Here is a 23,719-nt window from a genome sequence, read left to right as displayed (position 1 = left end):
CACAGCACCTCCCTGTCCTGAGCCTCAGTTCCCACTTCTGTGAAGTGGGGCTGAAGACGCCAAGACCTGCCCGGCAGCCCTGCGCTGGGAGCCGTGGCGCCTCTGGCCATCTCCCCTGAGGCCTCCCTGTCCGCACCCCGCCTTGTCCTCCTGGTGCTCAAAGGACTTCTCAAGGAAGGACCCCAGTGCCTGCCCCGCAGACCACCAATCTCAAGGCCACAGAGGCCCGGGTTTAACTCCCAGCCCCCCTCCCCACCTGGTCACCTCTCTGGGCCTCCCTGCCCTCGCCCTGAAACGGGAGTCAGCCCCCCTCAGGGCCCTTTTGTGGAGCTGATGGGAGAGGGCTGGGTGCTGGGTGGGGGCTGCTCCCCAGCCGGGGATGCTCTTCATCTGAGCGGGGACAAGCACCCTGGGGTCCCCCGCCCCTTCCAGCTGGGAACTCCGGGCCCGGGCACTGGGTGTGTTGGATGTGGCGAGAGGGAGGCCCCACGGCTCAGGTCTCCGGCTTGGGAGTGGGGTAGGGGTTCCACCCTGCCCCCCAAACCAGAAAGAGAAAGGGGAACCAGAAAGAGAGAGATAGGCCTGGTGGCGGCCGCCCTATCGCCGTTATCTATCTGCCTGCCGCTCCCAGCGGTTCTGTTGTTTCCTCTTATCTCACCACCAAAATGCCAGGAACAAAGCCTGTGCACACGCACGCACACTCACACACCCGCAAGCCCACCGCCCTGCAACTCAGAGCCGCAAAAATGGTGAGGAGAGACCAGGTTCGCTTAAAACCATCATCAGTGTCGTCACCTCTTGCAAAGAAAGCTGAAAAAGAGCTCCCTGAGACGAGGCAGCTCAAAATAAGAAGTGGCCCTACAGGCCGTCCCTGGAGGGCAGGACCCAGCCTGGGGGCGGGGTCCCAGCTGGCCTGGACTGGGGCCAGGTCCCAGCTGTGCTGCTGTGTGACCTTGCATCGGTATCTTTCCCCCTCTGAGTCCTTCATAATAGCGGGAGGAGGGATTAATGGGAAGGAAGAGCTTGCACTGTAACCAGGGTTCTCCCCAGCCAGCAGGGGTCCCTTTGTGGCCCAGGCTTGGGGCTTAGTCACCCCAGCCCAGCATCCCCAGAACCTGCCCCCAGAGCCTCGCCCCACCCCAGAGCCCAGCCCAGCCTCTGAGAGGTCAGGCTCCGCAGAGCCGACCCGCAGAGCCAGTCTCCCCCAGAACCAGCCCAGGGCCTTCAGAGCCCAGTGGGCCCCACCTGCCCCCGGAGACCCTGGCCCCCCAGGCCCCACCCCTCGGCGGGGAAACCCAGGTCCTAACCTGCTGGTTTGCAGCCAATGGAAATGAGGTATGCAAATGAGAAGGGGTGAGGCCTGGGGATTGGCTGAGCTCTTTGGGGGGCGGGCCTCCTCGGGGAGCCCTATCTCCTGGGGGCCGCTGTCCTTCCAGGACTTTGCCCCAGTGCCTAAGCCTGGGCACGGGGTGGGGGGGGGAATGGGTGGGCAGGCCTTTGGATAACCTCCTGCTGACCCTCAAAGCCCGACCCTCACACCCTGAGTTGGGGGCCCAGGACTTGGGTGTTCCTAAGATCAGGGCGGCCAGCTCTGACTCCCAGATGGGAACACCGAGTTCAAGAGCCGGGCGGGACGGCTCAAGGCCGCCCAGCTCCCCTCCCACTCCGCGTGTCTGGGGCACCTCCAGACCCTGTGCGTGCTGTCCCCTCCCCGCCGCCCTCCCCCGCTGTGGTTTTCTCTGGAACATGGTCTGCCAGGCTCTGTGCGGCACCAGGCTGGGGGCACCCTCCTAACCAGCGCAGCCCCAAGCCATTTGCCACCCCTGCCTCCCCATCCCCGCAGGGAGGGTGCACAGGAGGTCGGCTGGGATCCTGCTCTACCTGTGGCTGTGGGCTAGTCTGCAGACTCGGGGTCCTCCAGAGCTTCCACTTTCAGAAACTTACATGAAAAGAGGTCATGTCTATAGGAAGCATTCGGGAAACCTTGGGGGCTCCGCATCGTGTTCGAAGGTGCTCTGCACCCCGAGATGTCTTGTTGGCAGGATGGGGCCCAGAGCCCGGCCAGAGGCACCCACGGGGCTCTGTGACCTGAAAGCCAGCCACAGGCGTGGGCATCTGTCAAAAACGCCTGAGTGGAAAATAGCAGAGGGATGGGGGGAGAGCTTGGGCCGAGATCCAGGGGTGGAGATGGGGAGGGGCCACCTGACCAGAATAAGGCTGCTGCCCTCTGACCTCAGCCGAGCAGCTGTCTCCCCCAGGACAGTGCAAGGCATACAGCAGGTGCCCCCTTGATACCCCTCGATTGGCTTCGAAGTCTGCCCCCCGCCTTGGGCTTTTACACCCGGGGAGCCAAGCAAAGCCAAGGAACAAAGGGAACTGGAAGAGAAGAGCCCCTCCCCGGCGCGCTGTCGTGGGTCAAGGGCAGAGCAGCCCTACAGCGCAGGCAGGGCCGGGGCCAGCCGCCCGGGAGCAGGGATGGACGGGAGACGCAGCAGAGGCTGGCCACATATGGGGAGGAGCGTTCCTGGCAGAGGGAACAGCAGCAGCAAAAGCCCTAACCGGGAATGAGACGTGTCAGTAGGGGAGAGAGAGTGGACCTGGTGCAGGCCGGGCTTGATCTGGGCTCACCAGTGTTTGTGAAGTGGGGGGGGGGCCGCTGGCCGCAGGAGTGGAGCGGGGCCAGGGAAGCCTCGGCCCCTCTGTGGGAGACCAGCACGGCCAGGCTGCGACCAGCCGCTGGGGGTCACCTGGGACAGTTCTCGGGACCGGTGGGCCGCTTTCACCTCCCTCCTGGACTCACTCCCCAGTGCGCCTAGAGGGAGCCCTGGCCTATCTGCAGGGCGGCGTGGGGGGAGGCGCGTGGCTGTGGAGGCCTGCCCACCCGCCAGGGCGCGTCTCCGAATCCCTAAGGGAGGGACCAGGCACTTAGGGCGCCTGCTGTGTGCGCCACGGCGCTGCGTGTGTGTGTGCGTGCCTTAAGTCTCCCGTTGCCCATTTCAAGCATGGTGCGGCAGTGTGTTCACAAGGTCGTGCCAACATCACCCCTTCCATCTCCGGAAACTCCCCACCATCCCCACTGAGCACCGACTCCCCACTGCGGCGCCCTCACCCCCACAGCCTGCCTCCTACTTCTGTCTGTGTCTGAGGCCGATGGTTTTTTTGGTTTTGGGGGTTGTTTTGGTTTTTCGGTTTTTGTTTTTTTTTGCTTTTTAGGGCTGCACCCATGGCAGATGGAGGTTCCCAGGCTAGGGGGCAAATTGGAGCTACAGCTGTTGGCCTACAGCACAGCCACAGCAACACAGGATCCAAGCCATGTCTGTGACCTACACCACAGCTCACAGCAACGCCGGATCCTTAACCCACTGAGCAAGGCCCGGGATCGAACCCGTGTCCTCATGGTCCCTAGTCAGATTTGTTTCCGCTGAGTCGCGATGGGAACTCCCCTGAGGCCAATGTTTTAACTCTCAGCCTTCGGCTGAGGAAACAGGCCCAGGGTGGTGAGGGGCCTTCCCAGGGGGATTTGAGCCCAGGGCCCCTCTCCAGCTTCCAGGGTGCTGTAGGTCGGGGCCCCAGACTGGGCCAGGGGTCTGGGCTCAGGCCCTGCACATCCACCAGCTCCCCTCGGCTCTGGGAAGCCCCTGCCACCTGGAGGCCTCAGTGTCCCCATCTGCGCAGTGGGAGCACACCTCCTTCTCGTGACCCAGCCACACTCACCGGACGCTGCCTCCTCCTCCCTCCACACCATCCCCAGGGTGCTAGAGAGATGCCTGGGGGAGGAGACAGCTGCCCCCAGGTCCGCAGCTCATGGCGTGAATGAGGCCGGCAGCCCAGAGCGGACCAGAACTTCCCGTGGTCGGGGGGCCCTGGCGTGGGAGCCGAGCCGTCTGCTCGGGGGCTGGGTCGGTGGACGAGCCCAGGCAGGCCTGCCCTCCCAGCACCTGGCCCGGCCCCGAGGGCCACAGCCCCGGGGTGACGGCTGCGGAGGGCCGGCGCCTGGCCCGGCCCCTCGGGGTCGCCCGCCCCCACCTATCAGATGGCAGGCCCTGTCGCCACGGAGCCCGTCCCCTTCCCGGAAGCAGTCCGCCTCCATCCATCTGACGGGTGGGCGCGCAGGACGCTCCATTAGCGCGCCCCGGCCCATCTATCAGCCCTTATCGGCCCATCTGGACAGTCACTCCCAGGCCCGCGGCCCCCGTCGCCTCAGGCGCCTTGTGCTCACCGAGCTCACTGCTCCGCGTGGTGGCCCTGGCCGCCCGATCCGGGCAGCGTGGCCTTGGCCGCCAGCCTGGCCCCACGCGTGGCCGCGCCCCTCCGCCTCCTCCCGGGCCCCACGCGGGGCCTTCACCGCAGGCCCGCCCCACCCCGGCCACGCGGTGGGCACCCCCGCCCCGGCAGCGGTCGGAATCGGCTCTCCGAAGGGAAGCGATCTCGGGTAATCTATCAGCGGCTATCGGGCCCATCGGAGGCCGGGAGTGGCCGGGCCCAGAGATGGCGCCAACCTCCAGCGTTGATAAAGTTTCCGAGTTCAGCGGGATGAATGTTGAGTAAGAGCAGGCCGCGATAGGACGTGGACTTGGCAGGCCCGCGGCTCCGGCTGAAACCAATCTCTCCGCTATCAGCCGGCCGGGCTTTCTCAGGCCCCGCTCTTTCTTCCCGCCTCCTCCGCCGCCCCTGTCTCCCGGCCTCGCCCGCCTGGGCCCCTGCCCCCTGGGACTAAGGTGGGGGACCAGCCTGCTGGCCCCGGCCCGAGAGAGAGAGAGGGGGCGGCCTCCAGGCAGGGGAGGATCCTGAGCCTGCCCAGGGAGGTGTCAAAGAACGGGGGCCTGCCCGGAGGCGGAGGCCGGGCCACGGCAGCGGCTCGCGGGGGCCTTAGCTTCCCACGGCGCGGAGAATGAGCCCCCCCGGCCGGCCACCCCGGTGCCTGGGCCCCGCTGCCTCTCCGCCTTGGGGCTCCACCCTCACCACAGCACCCAAACCCACCCAACTCTTCCCTGTGTCACAGCCCCAATATCACCTCCTCCGAGAAGCCCTCGGTGACCCCCCGCGCACCCGCCCGCCATCCTCCATCCTGCACCCGTCCCAGCCCCGCGTGGTTTCCGAGGCGTGTGCCCACCCCCAGCCCAGGCTGCTCACCCCACTTTGGCTTTGGACCTGTTTGCTCACAGCCGTCGCAGCACGTGGCAGGCGCTCAGGAGCCTGGGGGAGGGAGTCGGTGCCCCGGGAATTATCTCCAGCAAAACCCTTTTCCACCCACCTCCCAGCAGCCCTCCCAGGTTGATAAGCTGCTCCCCATTTGCCAAAAGGTAAACCAAGGCCGTGGCAGGTGCCCTGGGCTCAGAGCCACATGCCCTGGAGCCCAGAACGGGTTCGGTTCTGCCTTATCCTGAACAGCTGTGGGCAGGCGGCCCAAAGTCCTGCTCCAAGTGTGGCTTCTCCCTGCCTCGTCTTCCCCGTCTGCAGAGGGGAGCGCTTTCCCCACGGGCTGGCGCTGGTGAGGTCCCAGCGAGCTTCGCCAGGGGTCCAGAGCTGTGCACGTGTGTCCTGGGTCTGAGCCAGAGGGAAGCACAGCTCCTGTGGGAGGGGGCCCTGGGTGTCAGCTGCTTTGCTGTCCTGCTCACCCCCACTGCAGCCAGGGAGGCAGATGGCCACCCCCATGTGGCCTCAGGGAACTGCCAGAGGGGACCCAGTGACCTGGAAGGGCTGGGAAGGGAGCTGCCCAAGGGGGAGGGAGGTCTTGTCTGAGCCCCAGTCTGTCTGCGTCGCAGAGCCGAGTCGAGAGAGGGCTCCGTGCGGGGAGAGGAGGCCCCGGGAGCTGCGCAGATGTGAGTGCAAGTGCCCCCGGAGCCGGCCCCCTGCAGGGGGAGGCAGGGCTCAGGGAGGCGAGGAGCTGGCACCTGCCAGGCCTCAGGCGCTTTCTTTACTGCACTGTGCCTCAGTGTCCCCATCTGCACGACGGGGAAGCAGCAGGTCGGAGTCGCAGCCAGGGTCACAAGTCCTGAGCGTGGGCGAGTCTCTAGAGCACGGCCGACGGTGGCTGCTGTGTCGTTGTCATCATCATTGTGGGGGTTGGCATTACTTCTGTCTCAGCGGGGCCCCTGTGCTGCCCGAGGTCCCTCCTGCCCTGTGTGGCCTCGGGCGAAGCCCCCATGTTATAGGCTGGCCAGAGGAGGACATGGTGGCAGCTGGGACAGGATGCGGGTGCAGGCCCCTCTGGATGTCAGCACCCTAAGTTCCCCCTGTCGCCCCTCCCAGCCTGGAGCCCCTCATACTCACCCACCCCGGGGGTCCCAGGCAGGGCCAGCTGGCGTAGCTCAGCCAGTGCGGGAGGTGGCACACTACGGCCCCCAGGCCCAGTCCCTGGTCACACCCCCACCAACAAGCAGTCTCAGACCCCAGACTCCCCGGGCCACCCCACCGCTCTGCCCCTCTCGTGGGGTCAGGCCCCCCCAGCCACACCCGGCTCTGAGCCCGTCCTGTTTCTCGCCCCCGCCACGTGGTCCCCAGTATCCCCTGAGCGCCTCGCGCTCGCCAGGTGCTGCTCTGGAGCCGCAGGTGCATCACTGTCTCGGGGACCCAGACGAGAACGTGGTGGGGGCGTAACTGTGCCCTGGGAAGACCACGGGCCAGAGGTAATGGTGGGCCGGCGCCCTCGGTGGGGGTTCAGGAGCCGGGGGCCTCCGTGTGCAATTGGCACGGTGCTCTGGTGAGGGGGCCGTCAGCAGGCCAAGTGCTGGGGAGTGGGGGGGACGGTGCAGACGCGTCCCGCAGGCAGCAAGCGAGGCTCTAGAAGCTTTCCACAGCCCCAAGGCGGAGCTCGGGAGCTGACTGGCCAGGGACGAGGACAGGCGAGGCCTGGGGCGAAGGGGCTGTCACAGGGGTCCTGCAGCCCTGGTGGGGGGTGGTCGTCCTGGCTCAGCAGCTACACGGGACATCAGCAGGGCTCCTGTTTCTGGGCCTGGGACTCAGGGCCAGCCAATCCCCACCCCCTCCGCTGTCCCCACCCCCGGCCTCCCCTCGAGGCCCAGCTGCCACACCTTCTATGCGGGAGGCAGAAGGCAGGTTCAGGGAGAAGAGGCTGGGGGCAGGACACAAAGGCCCGGGCAGCGCAGTCCTCGCGGGGCTGCGGCCCGAGCTCAGGGCTGAATGCCAGGCGCTGGCTCAGTTGGGGTGTCGGGAGGTGACGGGAAAGGCAGCCGAGGCTCTAAAGCGTCTGCGATCCCGCCTGAGCCCAGACAGCTTGGGACAGAAGGGTAGGGGTTGGGCCACTGGAGAGCTTCCGCGCACGAGTCTGGCCACAGGGCCCCTGGGTTTTATTTGGGTTATGTAGGACTGTCCCGCCCATCTCTCAGTGGACACGCCTCCAAAAGCTGAATGACACTGAAAAGGACGGATTCCTTTATTTTTTTTAGGGCCACACCCTCAGCACACGGAGGTTCCCAGGCTAGGAGTCGCATCAGAGCTGCAGCTGCTGCCCAGGCCACAGCCACAGCCACGCCAGGTCTGAGCCGCGTCTGCCACCTGCACCACAGCTCACGGCAACGCCGGATCCTTAACCCACGGAGCCAGGCCAGGGATCAGACCCACGTCCTCATGGATCCTAGTCGGGTTTGTTTCCACCTGAAAGGAGGAATTCCACTGTATGTGAACCAGATCTCCCAAAATACTCGGTTTGCTACAGGCTGAAGTCGGCCACAGCCCTCTGGTTCGTCGGAGCTCAGGGTCCCTGTCCCCAGAGAGCCGGGGGTGAGGGGAGGCATCCAAGCTCTCCTCCAGGCCAAGGGCGCTCCCTGGCCTCTGGTGGCCCACGGTGTGTTGTGGCAGTGACCGGCCACCCTCCGTGGCCTGGCCTACTCAGGCCAGTGTGCTCACCCGCAGCTCCAGGGCTTGGCCCAAGGCCATGCGGGGCGAGGTGTCCGCCTGCGACAGGTGTGGCCCATAGCTGGCAACAAAGGCAGATGAATCACTGATCACTTGGCCACAGGCGCGAGGGGGACCAAACCTGAGAGGCGGGGTGTCTGGGCTCCCACCTGCCCCCCCCGCCGCCCCGGAAGAAGTGAGCCCCCGCTGAAGGCAGCTCTCCAGCGCCGTCCAGCTGGTCCTTGGCGGAAGGCAGGCTGCTCGCTCCCATGTCTCCTCTGTCCCAGGGCCACTCCTGCTGTTGGGCAGGGTGGGGGGCGCCCAGGTGTCTGGGTCCCCAGCACATCCAGAGGTGCAGGCTCTCGCCTCCGCGGGGCAGGCTGCCCACTCGAATAAGCCGAGGTTATCTCGCCTGCATCCTTCTTGTGGTCCCCTAGCTGTCCGCGGGGGTTGATTCTGGGTTGGGAAGGGCTGCTGGAGGGTCACAGCGGGAGCCGGTGGGACTCCTCCCAGCCTGACACTCAGACCCCTCTGGGCTCCGCCCAGATCCTGTGTCTCACCTGAGGCGGGGCTCGTTCAGGGTGGCTGTGGCGCCTACTAAAGTGGCCCGCGAGGTCTCCCTCGTCCTGCTGGGCTCTGGCGAAGGGGCGGCCAGGCTTCAGGAGCACCCCCACCCCATGGGAGAATCACAAGTGGGAGGCGTCGGGGGCCACCCAGCCTGTTGGGGGGGATTTCACTGAGGGGGGAGGAGGCCTCAGCTGGACGGGGGGTGTCCTGGCCGAGGGGCAGCGTGGGCTGGGGCCTGTGGCTGGGGGCGCGAGTGGAGGGAGACAGAGTGCTGGGGCCGGGAGGGCCATGCCGGGGGCCTGAGCCCCACGCGGGCAGCTGGAGACACGTGGCAGCCTCCGGCCACGTTTGGGAGTGGACAGGAGGTAGACACTGCCTGGCCTCCGTCCTGGGCCTCATCCTGACGGGAGGGTGGCTGTGAGGGGACCCTTCCAGGCCCCCAGCCCCTCCTGTGGGGGCAACGAACCAGAACTCATCTCCCTCCTTTTTGTCTTTTTAGGGCCGTGCCTGTGGCGTATGGAGGTTCCCAGGCAAGAGGTCGAATCGGAGCTACAGCTTCCGGCCTACACCACAGCTCACAGCAACGCTGGATCCTTAACCCACTGAGCGAGGCCAGGGATGGAACCTGCGTCCTCATGGCTCCTAGTCAGATTCGTTTCTGCTGCGCCACGACGGGAACTCCCCACCTCCCTTCTAAGGCCTGGAAAGTTTTTATGTTCTGATTATATGGCCCCTTCATGCCTGACCAGGTCTTGGGAACCTGCTCCTGTGCCCTTTGCTGCCAGCGCCGGGGCTCCCTTCACCGAGGCCCCTGCCTGGGCTCCCGCTGTCCCCTCCCCGCCGAGGCTCCTTCTCGCTCGCTTCTTTCCATCCAGCTCGGCCCGGAAATCGGCTCAGCTCCTGTGGGAACTGGGCAGAAAGACAGGCCACTTGGTCCCCAGGGGCCCGGGCCGCCTCTGCGCTCCCAGCTGGGTTTCCTCGTCCTCAAACAGCAGCTGGACCAGAGCCCCTCCTGGGCGGGGGGCAGGGGTCACTCACCAGAGATCTCACTCCAGGAGGTCAGGGTCAGGGTCAGGGTCAAGGAAAAGATGGGCCCGTCCCCACCGTGGCCCGAGCTGCCCCGCTGTGCAGCGCTGGGAAAGTCTGAGTCTGTTGCATTTTCTCGTGTTATCAGGTCCTTATCCGGGCACCGTGTGCCACCCGAGGCCAGGATCTCTCCCTGGTGGCGCCGAGCGCCCTCCGGCCCACAAGCTGACCAGGGCCAGTGAGGCAGGAGGCCGGGCCTTGCGCCAGCTTGGAGGTCCTTCTCCGCTGCCCGCACTGCCCTGCCCAGGCCCTGGCCTCCATTCTCCTCCCTCCAGCCTCGCCCCTCCGCCCACGCACCCCTGTCCACCCCCACCCCCACCCCGAGAGGATGAAACAATAACAGCACTTGTAATAATAACCCCAGGTCTGTGCTCTCCCACGGGCACTACTTTGCTGAACCCTGACCCCAGCCCATGCCACGAGGTTAGGGGAAGCCTGGGCTCCAGAAGGCACCGCCTCTGCAACCCGCTGCTCCTTCTGTCCTGAGTGCTGTGCCCCAGCCCCTGCTGCAGGCAGCTTCCTGTCCTACTCCAGGTGTCCACTTACCTGCCACCTCTTCCAGGAAGCCTTCCCGGACTGGCACCCTCCCTCCCCTTGGTGGCAGTGGCCACACTTGCATTACTCATGTTTCTTTCGTGGGGGGGCTTGGTGGGAGGGTATGTCTTGGCTGCTGCGGGGTCTCCAGGGCCCGGTGCAGGGAGCCGGCCTGGGAGGTTTCAGGAGTAAATGGAGGAGGTGTCTGGCGCTCAGGTCCACCGCTCTCCAGGCCGTGCCTGGGGCCCCTCCCAGCTCTGCACCTCCCAGGCAGGCCAGGGTGTGGGGGGAAGAGCAGGGCCACATGCCCACCAGTGCCCACCCCATCCCCAAGCCAGCGGGCCTGCGTCCATGACCTGCCCTGACCCAGGAGGGGGGCCTGGGCAGGTGTCCACCCCTCTGCTTCCTCCTCTGGGCAGAGAACACCAGGGGCTTCCCGCAAAGTCACCTGTGGCTGAGTTGTGGGCAGCCACATGGCAGGGCCTCGGTACAGACCCACGCCCGTGGTCAGGCGCCCTGTCCAGGCGGGGGGCTCCCTGGGGCTTTGCCCTGCCTCTTCCACTAATGTTTCCAGCAGCCGGCACAGCCTGCAGGGGCAGGGGGCGCTTCTCCCAGGGCCTCCGGACTCCCAGTCCAGTGCTCTGAGCCGCCCCCTCGGCACCCGCCTGGCAGGTTCACCCAGGGCCACGTTGGGGATTGTGTCCTCCCGTCACCCGTCAGCCCCAGCTTTCTTTGGGACCGTCCCTGAAAAGGACCCCAGCTGCCTCGCCGTCAAAGCCGGGCCGACCGCTCGTCGTCGGCAGCCTGGACTCAGAGGGAGCCAGGATCATCCCCCGAACACAGCCTGTCTCCCTAATTCAGTTTTAAAGCATGAAAAAAGGGAGTTGATGAAATTCCGCTATCAGCGCCGAGCCAATATGCAAAATATCTCACCCCCAATCAAATAGCTATTATGTTTTCATTTCCATTTCGGCGTCCGGCTTAATGAGCAGGAGGCGGATCGGCTTGCGGGCCGTCTGCGCGCTGTGATAACCGAGGGGCTCCGGGCAGCGGGGCCCGCACCCGGCACTGCCCTGGCCACCAGTGACCACTGCCGTCCCCCAAGGACGCCCCCAGATGGGTGCTCGGCCTTGGACACAGGGCCCTCCACCCCGCTGGCACTGGGGCCAATGTCACCCTCACCCCACGTCACCTGCAGGGAGAGGGGAGGCGTGGGCCGTGCCCTCCGTGGAGGCGGGCCAGCCTGAGCAGCCTCCTGGAGGGGGCATATTGGGGACTTCCTGTGAGGCCACAGGCAGGTCAGCCCACCTTGGGGGGCCTCTGGGGACTCATCTGCAAAGCTGGCGTGACACGGGCTCAGCCGGGAGGTGCCGGGAGCTCCAGGCACTTGCCTGCGGTGTCACATCAGGGCCCCCCCACTCCCCATCCTTTCCCACTGCTCTGCCCACTTCCCTACCACCCCACACCCCTGGGCTGCAAGGCAGGCAGGGGGCTTAAGGGAAGACACGTGTAGGATGCTGCCCACGTTGCTTGCCAAGAGCCGTGCCCCCTCTCCGTGCCGGCCCCACTTCCCAGGCCCCGTGGGGCAGTAGCGGGTGTGACTGATGGTCGTGGCAGTGGAGATTCTGCGCACACTCACCGCACTCCAGGCCCTGAACACACCACCACAGGTGGAAGCCGTGGTTTGTCCTGTGGGGCAGGAGCTCTTAAGGTTTCTGAGCACAGAGTGGTGGAGTGACTTGCCTAAGGTCACACAGCAAGGGCATTGCCTACCTGGCCTAGGGTTGGCCCGGCCACTGTTGGGGTGTCTGGGCAGAAAGGATCCCTTAGGGGTCGAGGGGGGTCTTTCCCAGCAGAGGGCACCCCGGGAAGCAGCAGCGTCTCAGCCCAGCCTCCAGAGCCGGAGGAGGGGTGGGGACCCGGGTGCCTAGCTGGGTGGCCCTGGGAGTGTCAGGGGGACGCTAGGGCGGCTGCGGGGCAGGATTCTCCACGTCACATCCTGTCACTTCCCGCTTGTGGGCCTGGAGCCATTTGCTGGATGGCAATTGTCTTCTGTGTTATCAGCGCGGTTAATTGTGCCGGAATGAATTAGCGGCATTAGAATAAATGGGCCGTGGCCGGCAGCCTAGATCTTCGCGCTCCTGTCACGCTTTGTGCGGAGCGGGCGCCTTTGTTCTCCCATAAATGGACCCGCCAGGAGCAGGGTGGGTGGGGGCCTCCCTGCGTGGCAGAGGCCCGCCTGGGCGGGAGCTGGTGCGGGGAGAGGCGGGCGTGGCAGCTGTGAGCCCAGGGCTGTGGTCTCTGCAGCCCCTGAAAGCAGGGCCTTCGCAGCTTGTCCCCAGAGCCCTGGCCGAGGCCCCGAAGGCCCCGGGCGTCGGCAGGAGGGACCACGGCTCCAGCCTCCCTCCCCAGCTCCAAATGAGCCACAGAAGCTCCCGGGCTTTTAGGAAGAGGCCGGCAGACGGGCTGCCCCCAGGTGTGCTGTGTGCTGCCCACCGGGGCATCCTGCCAGAGGCCGCGAAGGGGTGGGCCTCCCACCCGTCCCAAGGGCACAAACCAGCGGGTCTGGGGCGTGCGCCCAGAGGCTGCCCGAGTTGGCTGAGGAGACAGTGAGCCTTAGCCCGGGGCTGGTTCTGTGTGGTCCGAGCCCAGCCCGGGGAGGCGAGCTTCCACTGCCGCCTCCTTCTGGAGTTCCAGCTCTGAGGTGTCCTGGGGCCGCTGGGACCTGTGGGCCCGCATGTGCAGCGCTGGAATCTGGAGGCCTGCGGGGGGACACAGGTGCGTGGGGCGGATCAGACTCCACAGAGGACCCACGGGCGTTCTCAGAGAAGAATGGCCAGGGCCAGCTCTTCTCCACTGCCAACACCTGTGCGCCCACCTGTGCCCCATCAAGCCCTCTAATCGGGTGACTGCCTGCTCCCCGCCCTCAGCAGGCTCCCAGACCTCGGACCCTGTGCGTGGGGGCTTCCTGGAGGAGGGGTCCTGGCTACAGGCACCAGCGGTGCAGAGGCCCCAGAGGTGTTTGCCCTCGGGGGCTGTGGATGTGCACTGGGCCCTGGGAAGCCCCCAGCTGTGTGCCTGCAGCCCCCGGGGGCCCTGCCCGGAAGAGGCCCGTGTGCTTTGGCGGGGGCGGGCTGGGGGCTGGGACCGGAACCCTGGCGGCGGCGGGCTGTGAGGCCGGCAGAGGCTGCGGCGCAGTGGCCCCCACGCGTTGGAGCTCGTGCAGGGGTTGGGGTTGATACAAAGGTGGGGATCACAGGTCACAACTTGAGGAGCCCTGACGGAGCCCTGAGCGGCTGGCCGCCCCCTCGAGGCTTCTGACCGCGTCGGGCCGAGACCCTGCCCATGCCTCCGGGCTCAGGGCTGTGCGGGGAGCGGGCAGGAGGCCGGCCTCGGGGCGGGGCGCACTGTGCGGGGCAGCGCCTCACAACTCCTCTCGGGCTGTGTCTGCAGGTTCCCTCGGAGACATGGAGGCCGGAGAAGAGGCCCAGGCCGCGGACACCAGCCTCCTGGAGCGGGAGGCCACAGCGCTGGAGCCAGAGGCCCTGGGGGAGCCTGAGCCCCTGAGCCCTTCCAGCCCAGGTGAGCCGGTGGTGGGTGCGGAAGGCAGGCTCCACCACCCGGGGCGCCCCTGCATCCTTGCTGCCAACTTCACGGGAGCCAGTTCGCACTCAGCTGCCACAGCTATGAGCTGGCCTTGCGCTTGGCGGTGTCGGGGCTGGGTAGCCGGGGCAGGGGCACGAGGCAGGCGCACGCACGCCTTGAAGCGTCTGCAAGCCGCATCCTTCGTGGTGCAGAGGGGGAGCCTGAGGCCCGAGGGGAAGGTCCAGCCTGGGCAAGGCAGGGGCTCTCCTGGGTCCTGAGTGGCCTCAGCAAAGCCTCCACACACCCCCGAAGCGCAGCCTCTAGGAGACAGAGACGCCTGCCCTGCGCACATGGCGCTCAGGACAGAGCACGCTCTGCTGGTGAGGCTTTAGCCCACTTTACAGACGGGGGAGTGAGGCCCGGGGAGGTCAGGTGTGAGCCCGGCTAAAGCCCCCCAGCAGGAGCTGACCCTCAGCCTGGGCTCTGGTAGCTTCCTCCCCCACCGCCCGCCCGGTCCTGGACGCTGGGAATCCCTCCTGGTGGCCGTTTCCCCAGGGGCGGGGGCACTTCTCTGAAGCCGAGAGCAGGACCTCCTCAGACCAGGCCCCTTGAAGCAGGGCAGCCTCTCCAGCCAGCGGTACCCTGGTGACCCCCAGAGACCCCGGGAGGAGGGGCCTCCCTGAGGTGGAGGTTAGTGGAGGGCAGACGAGGGGCTGGGCTCTGCCTGGTCTTCTCGCTCTAAGTCCCGCTCCCCCCAGCCTGGCCCCCCCACCTGCTGTGGGTGGCCGTCTTATTCCCAGCCCTGCTCAGTACCACTAAGCCCTGGGCACCTGGAGGCAGGTGCCCCCAGGCTGTGGTCCCATGGGGGACACACGACGGCAAGCTGGGCTGTCTCGGAGGGTGGCAAGCCCTGAAAGACGTGTGGAACTGCACGTGCAAAGGCCCTGGGGTGGGACCGAGAGGGGACAGCAGGAGAGCCCAGCAGGGCTGACTGGGGGCTCCTTCTCACTCGGGACCCCATCCCCAAAATGTCCCTGAGTCAGAGTCTCTGCAGGGTGGCCACAGGCCCCAACAAGCCGCCTCCTCTGAAGCCTGCTGGCCTGTGTCCTTTCCGCAGTGTCAGGCCCATCCGGTCACCAGGGCTTCACAGTGAGAAGGAGGCCAGGCCAGGGGCCCCAGTCACCCTCAGCTCGAAAGGGGACAGGGTGGAGGGTCCTGGGCTCCGGCGCTCTCGTCTGCAGCTGTCGTTATCTCTGCCACCATCACCACTGCCGCACCGCTCCACGCCCGGCCCAGCCGAGCCTGGGTTTCCACATCTGTAACTGGGCGCGAGCCCCTCCGGAGGCCCAGGGGGTGGAGAGGGGCTCCCATCCCGTCCCGTCCCATCCCATCCCCACCAGGCGCTCTGCGCTCATGGGGGCCACGCTCTCCAAAGGGCGAGCGGCTGGTTACCGGTGGACTTTGCCCCGGGGAGCCGGGGCCCTTATCTGATCTGGGAGCCGGGCTGCACGGGGTGGGGGCGGGACCGGGGAGGAGCTGGAAAAAAACAGCCGGGGTTGCACCTGGCACAGGCCGCGGTGATAACGCGCTGATGGGCGCGATAAGGCGGCAGGAGCAGTATCTGCCTGTCGGGCGGGCCCAGCGCGGCTCCCGCAGTGGCTGGAGCTCAGATGCCAGCCACGTTGATTTATAGCCAAAAATAATAGGACTTTTATACTGTGTGATTGATTTATTTGATGTTAATCACGGCCCTTATCGCGGGTATTAATAATCTGCCGGGCGCGTGACGTCACCAAGGGGGGCTTTTATGGGACCTCATCGATTGGGGGCCGCGGTGGTTATCGGGCCCAGCAGGGAAGGCAAATATGCCCTTTGGGCTGGAATTGGGTGCGGGGCCTGGCGGAGGGGCCCCCAGCTGCCGGCAAAGGAGACCAGGGAGCCGGGGCGCGCGTGTGCCCGCTGGCCTGGGCGTGCCCGGTCGGCCATCCCGCGCTCTAATTATTAACAGCAGCTGGGAGAGTCCTTCTTTCTGCTGCAATTAATGATGGGGGCTGAGGGGTTTTAAAGGCCGGGGGGAAATTGCACTGTCTGCCCCCCCCATCAGAACGAGCTAGGGGGCAGCCGTGGGCACACACGCCCGCCTGGGCCTCAGTGTCTCTCCCAGCCGCAGGGTGGGGTGGGCGGGCGACAGGTGCCCAGAGGCTCAGAGGAACCTAAGGGTTTTCCCTTCTGCAGGTGCCAGTTCTCCGCCGACACCACCACCGCCCCCCACGTCCCCAGGAGGCCCCGAGGAGACGGAGGGTCAGGAGCCAGAGGCGAGGCTGGAGGAGGCCGGCAGCCCCTGGAGCGGCCCAGGTAACCGCAGCTGCGGCCGGGTCTGGTGGTGGTGCCTCTGCAAGGCGGCCCGGGCCCAGCCTTCCGGGAGCCCTGGGATCTGGCCACCGTGACAGGACAGGCCTGGCCTGCTGGCCAGGGAGGCTGGTGGTGAACCACCGGGCCCAGGCCTGGTCCAAAATGCAGCCAGCCTGTGGGCTGTGGCATCGTGGTGGATACCGAGCCGGCCAACGCCCAGAGCTGAATCCCAGCCCCGCAGCAGACGAGCTTCTGAGGATTCCCGGGAGGCAGAGTCTGGTCTGGCTGGGAAAGGACCCAGGGGGTGTGGACAGCCAGGCAAAGGAGCAAGGGCGGTGCCAGGCCCCCCGGGTGCCAGGGCTGTGCAGGGTGGGAGAGGAACCACATGGGGAGGCCGCAGCACCAGGAGGGAGCAGGCGAGGGGGTCTCTGGAGGTGGTTTTGTGCCACCCCGGCTTATAGCTGGCATTCTGTCCTGGGAGGACCCCCGATGTGCTCCCCTTGCCTCCCCGTCCCTGCCGTCGACACGCGTAGGCCGGCCTGGGTGTCAGGCCGGTTCTGATTCCCCGTGGGCACTGATGGCGCTCAGCGGGTCCGGGCCGCCTTACTGCGCGCTGTGTGGCTGTTGTCGCTGGCCCGGCCGGAGCTGTCAATGAGGGGCGGGGGGAGGCAGGGTCCCTGGTGAATAGAGGGATGGAACAGCAACCGCGCACAGTGCCTGGCAGGTATGCACGTGGCAAGCATACATTGAGCACCTGCTGTGTACAGATGTACGGCTCTGAGCAAGCAGGGTCTGTGTGGTCGGTGAGCAGTGGCGAGGAAGCCCGTGGTGAGGCAGTGGGAAGGCTTCACCAGAGCAGAGGGGACCCCCGGGGGGTCCGAGATGGTGTCCCGCAGGTGTGGTTCTGGTGGCCACGTGGCCCCCTCGTCAGGATCCCAAGGTGTGAAGGAAAGAGAGCCGGGGTCGACTGGGAACGTCTGTGCGGGGCCGAGCGGGTGGGGTGGCACGTGTGCCTCCCGGTCCCCCTGCTGACGCAGCGCATCCATCCCGCAGTAGGCGGTGACCGAGGCCCGGAGAGGAGGGGGTGGCCTGGTGGTCACAGCCAAGATGGTGACCGCGACCCCAGGGAAACTGAGTCCCCGGCCAGCCTCCCTCCTGGATGGGCCATGGGGCTGCCTGGGAGCAGAGCATCCTGGGTAAGACAGGCCGGGATCCCCTCCGCTGCCCGCAGGACAGGAATGGGCATCTAGCAGGCGATACTGCTGCCCTTCAGCATGCCAGTGACAGTCAGGGGAGGGCCCAGGCGCCCCAGCAGGGACATGCCAGCAGCATGCCGTCTCCCCACGAGGAGCGCCTGGCCAGGATGGGCTGCAGGCCAGGTGTGCGCAAGGCCCTCACAGCCCAGTCGGGCACAGCAGAGCCAGACGCCCACCTGCTGGGCACCAAGGCCCTTCCACGCACAGGGATGTGCCGAGGGCCTGGGGTCCGACTGCTCTGCCTCGACTTCCCTGCTCCAGAACAGGTGACACGAAGGCACCCACAGCGCTGCCCCGGCCCAGTGACTCACACAGTGCCGGGACCACCTGTGTGCCTGTGGGACCCTGACTGGCCGCGGGGCTGTGGCAGCAGGGGCTGGACGGGGGACATGGGGAGGAACGTGCCAGGCGGTCCTCCCTTTACGGAGAGACCCAGGCACAGAGCAGAACAGGGCCCTGTGCATGTCACCACCTGGGAAGTGGCAGAGCCAAGGTGCCGACTTGCCACTTGGCTCCAGAGCTGGCGAGTTTGTAAATGCTAGGCTCGGTCATCCCCGCTTGGTCCCTGTCCCCCTTACAGCGGTGGTAGTGACCTGCCCATTGACAGATGGAAGGCGGAGGCCGCTGGAGGTGGGAGCCTGGCCCTGAGCAAGGGCCGGCCCTGGGGTGACCATGGGGGCCGTGGCTTGGGCTGGGGAGCACCCAGGGGCTTCCTGCGCTATTTGCATCCTCGGGTGCTGGGAGCGCCCTATCGGCCCCCACAGATAGCAATTTCTGTGCAGTGGGCAGCGATGTGCCGATAAGCGGCCGCTGGCCAACCGCCGTGGTGGCCGCCCCCTATCAGACCCCAAACAGGCTACGCTTATCATCCAGCCGGGAAGCCGGAGAGGCGCTGCGGGCTCTTATCTCAGAGGGGCCGCCGTGCTGGCGGTGGGGCGGCGGGCCTCTGCCGGGGCCGGCGGGGTCGGCGTCCTCAAGGGCAGTGCCCAGCCAGGGAAGGGCTGGGAACGGGTATGCCGGGGGCCTTCACCTGGAGGTCCCAGCTCTTCGTGGCTGCTCCCCGCCTGAGTCTGTCCCTTGGCCCCAGGTGGACCCTCCTGCCGCCACTCTCCAGGGAAAAGTGCAGGCCCGGACCCAGCTGGTGAAGCCGGCTGGGACACCCCCCCTTTGCCCTCCGGGTGGGGCACCAGGCCCACCCCAGTCCACCCTGTGCTGACGGGGCCCCACGCCTCACTTTCCCATCTGAGCCTCCCGAGGGGCACCCGGCCGCCCCAGAGCCCAGGGCTCGGCACACACCTGGTGCAGCCTATCCGCTGGCCAGGACCTGGCTTCTGGGTCAGACCCATCGCCCAGGGAGCTGCTGAGGCTGCAGGATCCCAGGGACAGGTGACATCAGCCTGGCACAGGGGCTGGCCTCAGGGCCTCTCTCCAGCTGCATGGTGGGTGCTGCCAGCTGCCCTGCCTGGAGTGGTCAAGGCCCCGAGCAGATGGCCGCAACGACCCCAGAAGACACCCTTGAGGCACCAGGCAGGCGGGAGCCCTTCCAGCTCCCTCCTCCCCAGGGGCCCTGGTGGGCCAGGGACCCGTCATCACCTGGCCTCGTCACTGCCCCCACACATACCCTCTCCAGCCCCACCTGCCACCTGGTGACCCCAGATCTCCCAAACCAGGCTGCAGGGGGTCACCTTGGGTTTCAGATATTGCAGCGCCGCCACTGCCTGGGGCTAGTTCTCCAGAGTTTTTGCCTTTGAGCTCTGCTGAGCAGCCGTGGGCTCGTTACTTGACCTCTCTGAGCCTTGGTCTTCTCATGTATATGAGGCAGGCGTGGAGAGCCTGGTACAGAGCCAGCTCAATGTTGTCAACCTGCTCTCTGGGACAGGAGGGGTGTGTTCTCTGGGACAGCAGAATTCCAGTCTCAGGCAGAAGTCACCATGCGCCTTGCCCAGCTGTGCACACAGGCGCAGCGCGGGGAGAAGCCGCCTCTTGCCCCCCTCCTGGTGGTGGCACCTCGGCCCAGCAGTCCCCAATGATATCAGGAGCCCCCCGCTGACATCAGGAGCCTGGGCTCTGTGGTGATATGTGGCTTCCTCTGAGCAGCGGGGCTGCAGCCCCCGCCTTGGTGGGGACAGGTTGGCACAGAGGCCATGCGGAGTGGGGCCGGGTAAATGCTGACTTGGGAGTTGCCAGGACTGAGCTCCGACGACATCAGCGGGCCCCCTGGGGACCGGGGGGGTAGGGGAGTGAGGCGTCCTAGGCAGAGGGTGACCTGGGCACGAAGGCCCACAAGGGTGGGAGACACGAGGGGCCGGGTGGAGGCGGAGCCGACACGAGACCCTGGGGCTGAGGCCTGAGCAGGATGCCAGGTTGGGGAGCCGGTCCTGAGGGAGGGGACCCCTCAGGTTGCCGCAGGGAGAGTGGGCGAGAGCACAGCAGGGCTGCAGCGCTGCTGCGTCCGGGCTGTGTGGGGAGGGGACGGGGCGCAGCTGGCCTGGCCGTGTCCCCATCTCCCCTTAAGTCTCCCGCCCAAATCTGAAGGGGGGGTGGGCAGCAGGGGTCCCGAGAGCTGGGTGTCTTTATCTTGGGAATGACTTTGTGCGCGAGAGGGGCGGGCTGTTCAAAACTCTGATTCACGGATGCCGAGGGCCACGATCTGTGACCCCCCGCGGGCCGAGGCCTCTGCTCATCAGGGCACAGGCTCACCAGTGCCCCGCTGCCCGCCCCACGTAACACCCAGGCAGAGCAGAGGCCAGCAGACGGGCCGGCCCCCGTGAGGACTGAGAGCCCTGACGGTCCCATCCGACTGCAGTGAGGGAGGGCTGCAGTGAGTTGAGGGGTGAGGCCCAGGTTTGGGTCCCCAGGCGTCCGGGAGCCCCCAGGGACCTGCCTGGGGTGGCCCGAAGGTCCCAGCCCAGCAGGCCAGGGCAAGCGCGTCTCCGTCCGGTTCTCCAACCGCCTGTCTAGGGCGGCGTGGCCCTCGCAGCCGGAGGGCGGCTATAGGGGGCGAGGAGCTAAACCCAGGAGGCCCACAGGGGCTCCCTGCAAGCTCTGGGGGCCGGTCAGGTGGCCGTGCGGGTGGCCTGGGTTCCACAGGCTGGGAACGGGGGCCAGGTCTGTGACCTGGCCATGAGTTCACAGTTCCAGGAGTGGGGTCCCCTTTACCTCTGCCTTGGGCCTGGCCCCCTTTACGGCACAGCATGTAATTGCCACACATCAGGTGTCACTTTTTTTTGTCTTCCACTTCATCCCAGGCCCTAGAGGCAGAGGTGGGAAGGCTGGCAAGTCCCCACTGCAGTGCAGGTTGGCAGAGGGGGTTGGGCCAGGACCCCTCCGTAGGAGGGCTCCCCCATCCCCATGGTGGGGCCTAAAGGATAAATTAGAGTGGGCCAAGGGCCTTCAAGCACAGAGCTGGCATGTGCAAAGGCCCTGAGGTTCAGATGGCATGGTTGCGGCTGGAGCACTGGAGGCCGGAGTGATGCTGGGGAGAGACGGGATGGGCACAGATGGTCAGGGTTGGGCTCGGGCCATGGGCTGCAGGGAGATGCTTCCTTTTTCTTGGCGTAGAGTGGAGGGTGGGCTGTTAGGCGGGGCGCTGGGCAGCTGCCGTGCACAATGGGGGTTAGTGGGAGAGCCTCTCCAGGAACAGGGAAGGTGGCCAGCGGGGGGCGTCTGCACGGGAACTGGAGCCTGGGCTCTGGGGGCCCACCAGAGGCTGGGAACCCTTGCCCCTGGAGCGTGAGCAAGGGCGTCGGGCTGGCTGTCTGGGCTGCCCTCCACTGACTAATCTCGCTGCCTGGAGTTTCTATGCAAACCTCAAGGTTTGTTATCGGGCAGTGGTGGGCGGGAGGCCGAGGCAGGACGGGCTGTCCTGATGGGCAGCTGGGCAGATGGGCCGATAGGGCCCGGCTGCACGTCCCCTCCCGCCGTGCGTGGGTGGGAAAAATCATTTCAGCTATTTTGTGTTATCACCGGGCCTGGCATTGCGGCCCGATAGGCGTATTTATCTTAGATTAGTGGCCGGTGGGGGGAGGGGCACAGGAGGGGGCGACGGTGGATGGCGGGGGTCAGCCTGGGGTCAGGTCCAGCGACCAGACCCAGCGGCCAGGTTAAAGCCGCCTCTTCTGGCGCCCTGGGAAAGGAGGTCCCCACGGATGTCCTCAGAGGCCCCATTCACAGCTGAGCAGACCCAGACGCAGGACCTGGGAGGGGTCCCAGGGAGCGAGGGAGGGGGGCGGGCGGCCCCACTGGCCGGCCGGCCTTCCCAGGAGTTTGCTGAGCACCTGGCAGGTACTGGCAGAAATGGGAGGTGTGTTGTGGGGAGACAGACCGTAGAACCAAAGGAGTTTGCAACCTGCAGCTCAGGAATGGACAAGAGAAGGTCGTGTATTCACTCAACAAACACTTGTAACTGCCTGGTACTGGCAGAGTCCAGGTGCCCAGAAAGACAAAGACTAAACAACCAAGAGGGGAAATTGCCACATGTCCGAAGGGGCTGAGGCTCTGGGATAAAATAAGCAGGCAGTTCTGAGTCGGGTGGTCAGAGCTGGCCGCATAAGCCACGTCTGAGCAAAGACCAGACAAAGGAAGGAGCCAGCTGCTGTCTGGGAGTGATGTGCCCGGCGGAGGCCAGGTGTGCCCAGCTGGGTCCGGGTGAGTGCAGGGCCCGGAGGGCGGAAGCGGGCTCAGACAGGGGGCCAGTCTCTAGTGGGCGTCTTAGAAATGGGGTTTGGCGTCACAGGCCCAGGCCAGCATGGGCCACGGGTGGCTGGCTGCCCGCGTGCGCCAGGCCCCGAGTCCTTCCCGACATCCTCTCCCGCCCTCCCAGAGCCTCGGCTCCCAGGCCAGGCAGGGTCTGAGCCCGGCCAGCACTGCCCCCACAGCACAGCAGTGCCCGCCTCTCTGCGCAGAGCCTCAGGCCTGGCCCTGGCCTTCCCTGTGGCTCGGTGGCCAAGCCTTGGGCCCTGAGCAGCCCATTCGCTGCTGCCAGCGGTTCTTTACCCGGAGCACCTGGGCCCCGTGGCCCAGCTCTGACTGCAGCCTGCACCCTTGACAAAGGCCTGGGCCTCGGGGTCCCATGGGGGCCAGGACCATGAGAGGGGCGGGCATCAGGGGGTCGCTCTCTAGCAAGGCTTGACCGCCGTCCCATCAGCCTGCCCAGCGCAGAGCGCACCCGCGCCCTCACTCACACTTTCGTTTACCGAGCGCCTGCGTATGCGCGGTTAGAGACCCTGTGGGTGCGAGCGGAAGCAATCAGCTACTGCCCTCCTGGAGCCGCAGCCAGTGCAGAGGCTTAGCAAGGGCGCAGGGAGGCTCAGCAGGGGTACGGCAGGCGGCAGCCCCTCACCCCAGGGCTTTGCACGGAGAGCTCAGCAGGCTGAGGGAGCCTGCCCTGCGGCACCCAGGACGACCGCGTACCTGCTCGCTTGGCCAGTGCCCAGGCCTGGCAGGGGGACCAGGAGGGTGGGGGGAGAGCTGGCGGCTGCGTGGTGAGTGGACGGTAGGGGCTCAAGGGCGGACACAGGAAAGAAGGCTGAGGCTGAGATGGGCAGCAGGCGCTGTGCTCCTGCAGTTCAGATGTGGAAACTGAGGCCCAGCGAGGTTCTGGGCGGCTAAGCAGGGATGGAGCCCGCAGTCCCACCTCCGGGGAGCAGCCCCTCGCCCGCCCCTTCTGGTCCAGCCCCGCGCGGTTCCCCAGCCCCCCTCGGCCGGGCGGACCCTGCCCCAGGGCTGAGTGTGGGCCACGGGGTGCCCTGTGAAGAGCGTGGTCGGGGCCCAGGTCCTCGGCTGTCCCGGTGGCGGGTGGGGGCCCAGGCCTGGCCGCCTGCCCCGCGCTGCCCGCTGACCTCACCCGCCTTCCGGGAGCGGCTATCTGTGGCCGGGCAGCCTATCTCAGCCCTGGGCGCTAATCGAGCCGGCTTCCTCCTCCGCCCTCCCGCCGGCTTCCTGCCCGGCCGGCCAGCCCCCAGCCCCCCTCCGCCCCAGGCTGGGTGTCCGAGCGTCCGCCTTTGCCCTGCCAGTGCCTCCCAGACGGCCGAGGAGCAGGCCCGCCAGGCCCCACCTGGGAGCCTCGGGGGCGGGGGGGGATCACGGCCCCTTCCAGAAGTTTCCTTCTTAGGCCAAAACCCAGACTCACCGCGACCTGTCTGTGTGGCCTGAGGGCATCCCCGTAAGTGGGCGGCACACCTGGGAGGACGGGGACAGGCCTGCACTGTCACCCTCGTCAGTGCTGCTGCCCTTCCTTCTGGGCGCTCTCCAGGGGCAGCAAGGGCTCTGCTGCTGTCACCAGGCCTGTGCTGTCACGGTTCCTGTTCCCATCCTGTTCCCATCCCATTACTCCTGCCTGCCGGGCCCCAGTCACGCACCAGGGTGGACCTGGCTTCTGGCCGTCACCTCTTGCGTTGGGGTCCTTGGGGCCGCCGTGCCCTCTGTGGGACGGGGTTCGGACTTGAAGCGTCTGGAGGAACCAGGAGGGCTGAGGATGGCCG

The 23,719-nt window shown here is 66.6% G+C and overlaps 1 protein-coding gene across 1 annotated transcript in view; it reads left to right on the top strand.

Moving 5' to 3' along the window:
• ZFPM1 (zinc finger protein, FOG family member 1) overlaps positions 1-23,719 on the top strand; it is a 62,815-nt gene that overhangs the window by 11,678 nt on the left and 27,418 nt on the right. The window contains 2 exon segments of the mRNA XM_021093668.1: positions 13,498-13,626; positions 15,865-15,984. Coding sequence (XP_020949327.1) covers positions 13,498-13,626; positions 15,865-15,984 — 249 coding nt within the window.

The sequence above is a fragment of the Sus scrofa genome, chromosome 6 (genome assembly GCF_000003025.6).
Source record: "Sus scrofa isolate TJ Tabasco breed Duroc chromosome 6, Sscrofa11.1, whole genome shotgun sequence".
NCBI classification, from domain to species: domain Eukaryota; kingdom Metazoa; phylum Chordata; class Mammalia; order Artiodactyla; family Suidae; genus Sus; species Sus scrofa.
The sequence above is the reverse complement of the archived record's forward strand: the minus strand, read 5'-3'. Positions and strand labels throughout refer to the sequence as shown.